General features: G+C 44.4%; 1 protein-coding gene across 2 annotated transcripts; it reads right to left on the bottom strand.

Moving 5' to 3' along the window:
• Positions 1 to 689: 689 nt before the first annotated feature.
• On the bottom strand, positions 690 to 11,232 carry LOC310769002 (phospholipase A2 inhibitor gamma subunit B-like). Of its 2 annotated transcripts, XM_083628028.1 has the most exons (5): positions 11,102 to 11,232; positions 9,864 to 9,986; positions 6,822 to 6,974; positions 2,131 to 2,277; positions 690 to 932 (listed from the first exon to the last, which is right to left on the bottom strand). In XM_083628028.1, the coding sequence occupies exons 1-5, from the start codon at positions 11,151 to 11,153 to the stop codon at positions 727 to 729; spliced, it is 681 nt and encodes a 226-aa protein (XP_083484154.1). In that variant the 5' UTR covers positions 11,154 to 11,232; the 3' UTR covers positions 690 to 726. The 2 variants fall into 2 exon arrangements, with proteins under 2 accessions (XP_083484154.1, XP_083484155.1); XM_083628029.1 differs by lacking the exon at positions 6,822 to 6,974.
• Positions 11,233 to 11,470: the final 238 nt, after the last annotated feature.

The following is an 11,470-nucleotide window of genomic DNA, read 5'->3' as shown; positions in this document are numbered from 1 at the left end:
TTCTGGGGCGAACAAACACCTCCCCCCAGCGTATAATTTCGCTGTAAATCGGTGTCATCCAGTCTAGGACTGTGATTGATTAATCTCCCCCAGGAATTTCAAAACGACACTTTAAGAAGTATCTGAATTTGTACAAGAGGGACAGGCCACAACAAACTTTAAAGTAAATACCTTAGAATATTTACATGGTTTTGCAGAAGAGAATATGCTGTACTCATTGATTGATTCTTAAAGAAATTACTGAAGTATTAGCTTTGGTGGGGGTTGCGCAGCACATCTGCTGTGGCACTCCCCATTTTACCTCTAGTGGTGAAATGGGATATACAGTGGTACCTCGGGTTACATATGCTTCAGGTTACAGACTCCGCTAACCCAGAAATAGTCCCTTGGGTTAAGAACTTTGCTTCAGGATGAGAACAGAAATCGTGCTCTGGCGGCGCGGCAGCAGCAGCAGCAGGAGACCCCATTAGCTAAAGTGGTGCTTCAGGTTAAGAACAGTTTCAGGTTAAGTACGGACCCCAGAATGAATTAAGTACTTAACCCAAGGTACCACTGTATTATTTTCCCCAACAAATGTTGCATTTGGTAAAATAACACAACACACATTATTAACCATATATATTTATTTTCGACATGACTGAATGATTTCATTTGCACATGAAAGTCAAATACAGCCTGTCTTGGAGGAGGAGCTTCTAGACTTCTAGAAAGAAAGCCTGGGAGTCCTCAGGCTGAGACCACCCCTGCTTCAACCACTAGGCCGTCATAAATGGTGGTGTCTTCTGTGGCATCCTCGTCCATTGCTTCAGTGCACTGTAATTGAGTGATCTTAAATCCTGATGATTCAAGATCAGTCTCCAGCAATCCCTGATTGTAGTCACACGTACTACTTGTTGCACAGCCTCGGACAGCGCCCATCAGGATGCTTCCTCCTGTTGGAAAAAAAACCACACACATATTTTTGGAATCCAAAATCCTCTCCCTCAAACTGAAGGGTGGGCAACCTATTTCAGCCCAAGAGCCGTTTTCCAGTCTGGGTGACCTTCTGGGAGGTCCACAGGCCAATGGAAACATATGTAAAATTCACCTTTACACGACAGGCTATTTTATACATACATTCAAACCCCCCTCTCTGTCCTCCCTCCAGGTAACCAAGAGTTCAGGGGCAACAATCCAGCCAGGCCAAAGCATACAGGTAGGGTATGAAGTGGGGCTTGTGAGGGGTGTGGCCTAGGGAGAGGAGGTGTGGCTAAGTAGGATCTGAAGGGCCAGAGAGAGAGAGAGAGAGAGAGAGAGAGTCCTAGAGGAATGCCTTTGGCCCCTGGGCCTGTGGGTCTCCATCCTGCCCCCTCCAATTTAAAGTGCAAATTTGAAGATGTATTTTTATTGAACAAAATCTATATACCGCTTGATTGCAGTAAAAACTGATAGGGACTTACAAGAAATACTTACATTAGCAATAAAAGCAGTTAAAACCATTAAAACATTTAGAAGAAGAAGAGTTTGGATTTGATATCCTGCCTTTCACTCCCTTTAAGGAGTCTCAAAGCAGCTAACATTCTCCTTTCCCTTCCTCCCCCACAACAAACACTCTGTGAGGTGAGTGGGGCTGAGAGACCTCAAAAAAGTGTGACTGGCCCAAGGTCACCCAGCAGCTGCATGTGGAGGAACGGAGACGCGAACCCGGTTCCCCAGATTACGAGACTACCGCTCTTAACCACTACACCACACTGGCTCTCTTTTAAACTCTTAAATTTAAAACTCAATTGAATGAACAGCAAAAGGGAATAGAGCATGTCCCTATCTGAATAGGCTTTTAAGGTGTTGCTGGGGAAAAAATGGAATAAACAGGCACAGGGTTTCAGACAAGAACTGCAGAAATCACTAGCCCCTTCCCCTGTATCCTCCTCCTCCCACCTCCCTGTGCACACATCCCTCCTCCTTGGGCTCCTGCCCATCCCCTTACTCTGTGAGGGCAACGTAGGTCTCCTAATAACTTTCAGCACCCTTAATAAACAAAGTATTCTAGCGTCTTTTAGACGAAGCCATGACTGCTAAAAGTGGCATGATACTGCTTTAAATGCATAGTACAGATGGGGCACTAGCTGCACTCCATCATACAAGACTCACCGAACTTCATGAAACCTCCAACGTAGAAGCATTGATCCTCCTCATTTCTGCAGCTGACAGTCTTCAAGCCCTCACAATCGTCTGACAAGATGGAGAAGCAACTCGGGCACTTCAGCCCATTGGGCTCCCTCGTCTCACTCTCAGGCACTGCAAAACAATCACCACACCACACCAACATTGCAGTTAGTCAGTGTATTTCTTTTGCAGATGCAAACCACAATGTACTGTATATGAGGGGTGGGAATTGTACTCTTCCTTCAAAGAGCGATGCCTACCACCTTCCAGCACTTCTCCAAGCGGTGTGCTTCAGCCATGCTCCATTCATCCAGGGCTACATTAAGGCATGGTGCAAGAGATTTCTGACTGGGGCCACATTCACAGCAAACATTTCAAGCACAGGGCTACCACTTTAAGCAATTGGGCTTAGCACTGAGCAGCATTGGGGGGCATTCTGAGAGACAAAATGGCAGCCACAGATGCACAGAAACGATGATAAAATTCTACAAAATGGCCCTCTTCCTTAGAGTGGGAAAGAGAAGGAAAGCTCTTAGTAGTTTTGTCCTTAAAAACACTTCTGGGAAAACATGGGCTTAGTTTTGGTAAAATAATGATTTCACCTAAGAAAAAATGCCAGCTAATAAGAGCTATTGTGTGGGGTTTGTTTGCTGATCCATAGCTCTGTGAAGGGAATAGGGGTTTCCCAATTAACTCTCAGCACCCTTAGGAAATTACCACTCCAAGAATTCTTTGTCCTAGTGTTGTTATAGTGTTTACAATAAAAACTTACACCAGGGTATTGGGAATGCTAAGGAGAACTACAAAATGGTGCCTCCTCCCACCAAGGAAGGAGGGGTGAGTGACGGTCTACATCAGGAACACAGGAATGTGAACATCTACATCAGAAACAAGGGTGGGAGGAGACCAGAGTTCAAATCTGTACTTGAGCCACGACACTTGCTGGGTGACCTGGGGCCAGACACTGCCCCTTAGCCTCACCTATTTTACACGGGTGTTTGAGGCTAAAATGGAGAGCATGAGGGCTCTTTGGAGGAAAGAGCAGGGATGTAAATATCAGAAGCTGCTGCAGGAGAGGGACTGTGAGTAGCATCATGCAAGGAATGTTTCTAGGACTAAGGTAAAACTGAAGCTCCCTTATAAGTTTTGCTCATGTATGCTGCATGCTGTTCAATTAATCTTGTTATTGATACATGGTTTTTGGTTTTGTTGTATCTGCAGTCTTTCTTTTACTATGCTATGTTGTTAAATAATGCAAAGATCCTCTTAGAAAGCCCTGTTCCCATTGGCGAAGGCAGGAGCCTATGTTGCAGATGTTTGTAGAAGGGCTGGCCAATCCAGAGGTATCATACTGCTTTCTCACTTGCTGGATCATCACCTTGTTGTGGTGAGTTGGTTTGCACGTTCCTATGACTTGAGTGAGCGAAGCCGTCGGGAATCTCGTACTCCCAGCAGGGGCACTCAAGGCAGTAAGGTCAAAGGGAAGGAGCTAGAGAAAGAATGATCCCAAAAAGTCCTCAATGGCAGAACAGGCTGATGATTACAAGCGGTATGTTAGAACAGCTGTGAAGACAGATGAAGGCTGCAGCAGATAGCAATTTACCGGTTCATTGTGACTACTCATGCCATCGGAACAGAGCCCTACTGGGAAGATTGTGCCTTGGTCAGCATGTACTGATCTACACACATAAAACAAATTCACACACAGGCGTCTTCCAAAAACCCATCCAAAACCCAAAAAGTCCCATGGCGATTGGCAAATGGTAATGGGGCAGGATCGTGAAATCTGGAAGTCCTTACTCATGAACCGGCACATGGGCAGTGGATACAGATTCAGTCGTTCTGACTCAAGGAACGAGGCAGTTGAGTAGAAGGAAAAGGAGGCTACACTTTCTTCTGTAACAAGAACATCTGATACACGGGGTAGGCTTAGCTATCAAAAATGATCTTGTGAAGCTCCTGTCAGAAGTCTCTAACGGTAATAATGAGTGACTCTCAACCTCTCAAATAAAGCACACCAAAAACCAACAGGCTACCATTATAAGCACTTATGCACCAACACTGGATGCTGATGAAGGCATTAAAGAAAAATTTTACTCTCAGAAACTATAAGGAAAATAAACTCATCCTCCTGGGTGATTTTAATGCAGGGGTTGGGCGAGATTTCGATCTGTGGCCTGGGACTATTGGAAAAGAAGGAATTGAAAACAGCAACAGAACAGAATCTTACTTTTGACAATATATGCAGCGCACAACCTTGTTATTATCAACACACTCTTTTGACAGAAAAATTAATTTTAAACTTCATGGTGGCTTCCTTGATCAAACCACTGCCACCTCTTAGACTACGTCATTGTCTGTGCTAAAGATCCCCATGATGTGCTCCTTACCGGAGCTATGACGAGTACTGACAACTGCTGGACAGATCACCGACTAATACACTCCACGAGGGCTATCAAATTATACCTTAACGCCGGCTTCAAGGAAGGAAACCAAGGCACAAAATGAGCACTCAAGTCTTTCAAGATCCCATTAAGTGGGATTGCTTCCAAATGACTCTTAAGGAGTCTGCTTTCAGAATTCCCTGAAAAGATCGATGTACACTGGATCAAGCTAAAAACATCCATTATTGCAGCCTGTGAACAAACTAATGAATACCAAACCAAGGAACACCAGGACTGGTGTGGTGTTACTCCTATCTTCCTCTGCACCTGAGGGTCTCAGTATGCAATTCATGGTAGCTCACTAAGCCAGGCTCCAGCTCAGCGCAGCTTCCAGCTTTGGGGTTCTTGGTTCAAATCCCAACTCTAGCTTCTGTCTCTAGTTTGAACAGGATGGTGATACAGGCCTGCGTCATCAGCTGGTGTATGCCAGGAGCCTAGCCGGGGCTTAAAGATGGAACCTTCGTATTAATTGTTTCAGTGAGGGCCACATTTCCTTCAGTGCAATTTTTTAAACTTTTTATTCTTTGCACCACCTGGTTCTTCTCCCCTTTGTGTAGATAGTGCTCCTCCATAGCTTAGTAATTAGGTGGCACTGGAGCCCATTGCATCTAATAGATCTTTCTTAGCATTTGCTTTAACCTGAAGATATTAATTCCCTGAATGGAAACCTAAAAGAAATCAGTTCCCTCCCATACAAGAAGGACAGAGGCCTGTCCCACTAAAAATACAGTGGTGCCCCGCAAGACGAATGCCTCGCTAAACGAAAAACCCGCAAGACGAAAGGGTTTTCCGATTTTTAGCGGCTTTGCAAGACGAATTTCCCTATGGGCTTGCTTCGCAAGACGAAAGCCCATAGGGAAATCTCCGGGGACAGCGGGGAAGCGCTGCGCGCCTTCTCCTCTGTTCCCGGACCTGTCCTGAAGGCTTGCGGTGGGAGGAGGGCTTTCCTCCCCACCGCCAACATTCAGAAGGCTGTTCTGAAGGCTGGCGGTGGGGAGAAAAGTCCTTCTCCCCCCGCCAGCCTTCAGAAGAGGTCCGGGGACAGACTGTCCCCGGACCTGGTCTGAAGGCGGTCTCCATAGGAACGCATTAATTGATTTTCAATGCATTCCTATGGGAAACCGTGCTTCGCAAGACGAAAAACTCGCAAGAAGAAAAAACTTGCGGAACGAATTAATTTTGTCTTGCGAGGCACCACTGTATCTCCACAAATGCAAATGCATCAAAGAAAATGGGTCACTCTAGGTTTGGGGGCTAGAACTCTGGGAAACCAATGAACCAGTGAAGTGTAGTGGTTAGAGGGTTGGACTAGAATCTAGGAGACCAGGGTTCAAATTCCACTGTAGCCATGACACTTGCTGAGTGGCCTGGGGCCAGGAACCATCTCTCAGCTTAACCTATTTCACTGGATATTTTGAGGTTAAAATGGTGAGCGGGAGCTCAAGCGTTTTGGAGGAAAGCATAGGATGTAAATACCAGAAGCTGCTGCAGGAGAGGAACTGTGGGTAACATTATGGGAGGGGTGTTTCTAGGACTAAGGTAAAACTGTGATGCTCCCTTGTATTTCTTGCTAATAGATGATGCATGTTGTTCAGGTAATCTTCTTATTGGGATTTTGGGTTTTGTTCTATTATTTCCCGCCACCCCCATACTATGGCTCCAATGCTTCCCTGCTCGTTCCCTCTGTCAGTGGCTCCTCCCTGTCCCACCAGTCTGAATCAGGTTTGAAATGTTCTTTCCTATTGTCACCCTCAGGCACCTCCTGGAGCGACTGGCTGCCACCACTCCTCCTTGTCTAGCCAGTCCCTGACATCAGGATACTGCCAAAAACTTGTTTGTCTTTCTTTTGTCACAGCTAAAATGGCCGCTGTTTCTTTAATGTGAATAAAGCTGGGTCAGCATGACTCAGCGGCTTGCAGCAAGTTGCATATATAAGTGAGAAATGTTAGTTTGTTGCTGAGGCTGGTGTTTGGGATGGTTGGTTGGTTACTGCTGGTGTGTATAGTTATTCAGTCGTGTTTTGCACAAAGACTTTTAAGAATAAAACTCTGCAAGGATATTCTTGTGGATTCTTTTATGCAGACAAGGGTCCGAGCACCAGGCTGAAGAGACAAAGGGAGGTCAGAACCCTTTCCTTTTTTTTTTTTTTTTGCTTTTTGCAAACACTGACATCTTTGACCTCTCTCATTACTTGAGTTTTGTGAGATCATCTTTCCTGATGATGATACTTACTTTCAGGAGGTCCGCTGTTGCACATATCTGTCTTGCAGCAGGAGAGCTTGCTGTGCAAGTATATTGATGAGGTTATGGAGACACTGGAATAATCTGCATCACACAAGTCTGTATCGATGCAGGACTTGAGAACCATTGTTGACCCCAAAAGTGCTATAAAAGAAAGAATTGGAAAAGGAAATAACTAGACCTGGAGATAGGACTGGTCCACCCATGAGGCAAGGATTGATGATCACCTTATGCAGCAGCATCCACAGGGGCATGCGATCTGACCACCAAGAAAAGCATTGCCTGCTGCTGCTGCCTTTGAAGCTGTGGTGTGATCCTTGGAGGCAAGATCTGCCACCTCCTCGTCAGTTCCTCTCCCCCATTTGAGCCACCCCATGTCCCTGTTGTTCGTTGCAGGAATCTTGGAGCTCCTTCCTTTTTCTTTTTTAATGTAATGTTTAATAAAATTTCTTTTTTCCTTTATAACAACCAAATAAAATGTCCTCATCACATATATGTTTGCTCAAATTGAGCATTGACTTATTCCCGTCCCCCTCCCTGACTTCCATATGCAATCACTTTTATCTTCTCATTTCTAAATCACCCTGTTTACTTTACCCCCATACTTAAAAGACTTACTTCTAATATTTATATCCAGGTATCAAATCATAACCTAACAAAATATTTTAAATCAATCCTGTAAATGTTTTAAAATGTTCGTAATGTTCATTCATATATTGTACAAATTAACTCCAGTCATTTTCAAACACTTTGTCTTGCTGGTTTCAGATTTCCCCCCGTCAGTCTCGCCAGCTCGGCGTATTCAATCATCTTTGTCTGTCATTCTTCCAACGTTGGAAGTTCCAGCTGCTTCCATTTCTGGGCTAAAAGTATCCTTTCTGCCGTGGTAGCATACATAAATATATTTATGTCTTTTGGGGAATTTTTTCACCTATTATCCCTAATAAAAAAGCCTCTAGTTTTTTTACTAAAATTATTTTTGAAAATATTTTTCAGTTCATTATATATCACATCCCAGTATGCTTTAATCTTAGGACACATCCACCACATATGAAAGAAGTTCCCTTCCCTCTCCTTACATTTCCAACATACCTTATCTTGAGTTCTATGCATTTTAGCAAATACCACCTCGGAGCTCCTTTCTGAGGCTCCCTGCGCCTCACTGGTGTCCATGCAGGCACACTGTCTCTTTCCTTGTGGGGTGGTCATTTGCAAAGTGCAGGGTGCAAAGCCACCCTACCTGCCTGCCTGCACTGCTTGGCTGCCTTTGACTGGCAAAGTGGGCTCCGTCTTTCCTCTTGTGCTGAAAAAGGCAGCCAGGTGGCAGCCAAGAGCCTGCACTCCACCCAGGTTCCTGCAGCTGGGGAGGGGGAGCACTTTAACTGAGTCCCCGCCCAACTATTGGCTCATGTGAGCCATTGGTGATTTGGGGTTTCTGCAAAATTGCTTGGCTGAGGCGAGGGTAGTGGTGTGCTCTTAACCGAAGCAGTTTAAGGAGGGAGGGAGGAATAACCTTTATAAGCCTCATCATGTAGCTTGTTTCTCCCACTGCCGGTACGAGAGACAGACCATGATGGTGATTTCACTCAGCGATATATCTTTAATGAAACTGCCACCCATCCTAGCAAGAATGAGTCTTTCTGTAAAAAAATAATAATTAAATCAAGTCTTAATGACTAGTGATTTAAATCATGATTGAAATTGATTTGATTGAAATCAAATCCACCCTGTAACTGGACCAATGAGAGTCGATGCTGGAGCTAATAAAGGGAGCATGTACCACAGGCAATTAGGAAGGTGCAATATGTCAGTGTCAGTTTCTCTTGGATTCTTATTTCAAGTTCATTTCTCCACATTTTCATATCAGTTTCCAACTCTCACCCCCATCAACATTTAGTGTGAATGTTATTTTCACTCTTAGGCCCTATGTGCAGGGTCATACTGATTTAAGCAGTTATGGTTTCCCCCATGGGGGCGGGGTGTGTGTGGGATATTTGTTGACCATATTGGCTGTGAATCCTGGCAGACTAGCTCTCTGCCTTGCAGGTTATTTTTCACTTGGCCTGGGAGATGGGAACCTGACAAACTGACTCCAACTACAAAAGCTGAGGCTGCTGAACCGACACTTGGGTTGGGGTATTGTTTGGCTTGTTTTGTTGCTGTTACTGATATCCATCTTTTCTATCTTTATTTTTAGCTCTTCTTATGAATTAGGTGACTGTTGCTTGATTTTGTTGTAGGTTCTTATATGCACACTTTACCCTAGTATGTGCATTTGTCTATTGATTACATGGCCGGACAACTGAATTGCAAAAATGGAAGAAGGGCAGATTCTGAAGGATGGCTTTGTTTTGCTCTGCCAATTGAGTAAACACACCTTTAAATATGAACTGACTTGAATTTCTTCCTTGCTCCTACAGGCAATGCAGAACCTAGAACATTACTTTATGAAAAGTCATGTTCCATGGCTTGTGGCTAAGATATGGCCTTCGAAAGTGAGTCATAGAATCATAGAGTTGGAAGAGATCACAAGGGCCATCGAGTCCAACCCCCTGCCAAGCAGGAAACACCATCAGAGCACTCCTGACATATGGTTGTCAAGCCTCTGCTTAAAGACCTCCAAAGAAGGAGACTCCACCACACTCCTTGGCAGCAAATTCCACTGTCGAACAGCTCTTACTGTCAGGAAGTTCTTCCTAATGTTTAGGTGGAATCTTCTTTCTTGTCGTTTGGATCCATTGCTCCGTGTCCGCTTCTCTGGAGCAGCAGAAAACAACCTTTCTCCCTCCTCTATGTGACATCCTTTTATATATTTGAACATGGCTATCATATCACCCCTTAACCTCCTCTTCTCCAGGCTAAACATGCCCAGCTCCCTTAGCCGTTCCTCATAAGGCATCGTTTCCAGGCCTTTGACCATTTTGGTTGCCCTCCTCTGGACACGTTCCAGTTTGTCAGTGTCCTTCTTGAACTGTCAAGGTCAGGGGGTTTACATTTTGGTGATCAAAAAGGTTGAAAATTCTTTTCACTTACACAGTTTGCCAACTCCACGGGAAGAGAAGCAGGACTGGTCACTGGACTCGTCACACTCCTCAATGGTGGCATTTATGCAATCTTTTCCTTCATTGAAACAAGACTCACATGTCAGAGATGCCACTGCAAACAGGGGGAAAATGGGTTTAGAAAACTTTAGTAACTGTGTAGGAAGAATAGGTCTGCGTCAAGGTACATGAACACAACACTTTCTGCTACAAACTCCATCTTACAAGGGTCAGCAAGGGACACCGACTTGGATAGCTTCAAAAGCGAACTAGATAAATACATGGTTACCATCCTCAATTGATATTTTTTCTCTGCAACATTGGAAGCACTATTTGAATACTAGTTTCTGGAAACTAGTATATATTCCTTCTGTAGTTCTTAAACTCTGTGAATAGGGGTGGGCCTTGCATAGACCAGAGAATGATTGTAGAAAATGACTCCTGCAGTCTGAGGGAGAGGACCAGTAGAGAAGGTGTGGGGAAACCTTTAACCCTCCCGAAGTTGTTGTACTACAACTCCCATCAGCACCAGCAAACATGACAGACTCTGGTAAGCACATCTGGTACCCCTGGAACCTGACTCCACTCAGAGATTGGGGTGGTGTGTAATACCAGCAAACTAAAAGATTGCATGGGGTGGGGGCAGGATAATTCCACTCTGAAATAAAAGGTTAAGAACTTTGGTTTTTCTCTTCATCAAATCTGGCCCTCTTTGAAAAATTTTGGACACCACTTGTTTCAATTTAAGCTAGGATTCTGGTTTATTGAAGAGTGAACTACTGCCTCTTTTGCTCCCCCAATGTACTTGGGGATGCCACACCTCTGTATGCATTTGGTAAAATTTAATATTGAGAACAAAGTTTCAGGAGGAGGGGGCAGAGTTTGAGTGGACGATGAGGTAATCAAACTGGAAAGAAGTTCAAGAAACATACTCTTTGTTGTAGATCAAACCTAGGATTCTGGTTTACCCAAGAGTGGGCATTGCTCCCCCAATGGACTCCAGGATACTGCACCTCTCAGTATGGATTTGGTTAAATAAAAACAAATATTGGGAACAAACTATCCTGATTGAAGATCCCTTGTAGCTTGACCATATGCTTTATTCCTCTCCCTTTCAAAGGAAGCACAAGTCCTTCTTCCTTTCTTCTCCTGCTTTAATGGCTGACACCCCCCCACTTAATTCCTTCCTGGAAACATGATGAACAGCACAGCAGCTGTGGTTCTGCTCACCTGGATTCAGAAGGGTCAAGAGGAGGCAGGAGATCAGGAGTGTCTTCATCATTCTTGAGAGCTGAAGAGCCAAGAAGGAGTTCGAGAACAAGCAAGGAACTAAAGCTTAGTTGGAGGAAATTGTAGAGGATTGCAAGGAGCACTTTGCCAGCACCCAGGAACAATGGGTTCAGGACAGTGTCACAAATTTTTAGAATTCTAATCATGCTATACTATAATGTAAAGCACAGTGTTGAAAACTAATTAAATCTCTTCCCCCTTCCCAGAAATCCAAGGACACGTCCCTCCTAATCTGTTCCAGCCTCAATTTCTCAACCCTGGATGTGGGGAAACGAGTCCCATCAGGTTACAGCACTGAAATTGGATTAG

The sequence above is a fragment of the Podarcis filfolensis genome (genome assembly GCF_964270895.1).
Source record: "Podarcis filfolensis genome assembly, chromosome: 8".
Taxonomy (NCBI): Eukaryota; Metazoa; Chordata; class Lepidosauria; order Squamata; family Lacertidae; genus Podarcis; species Podarcis filfolensis.
This window is presented reverse-complemented; position numbering and strand designations above follow the sequence as displayed.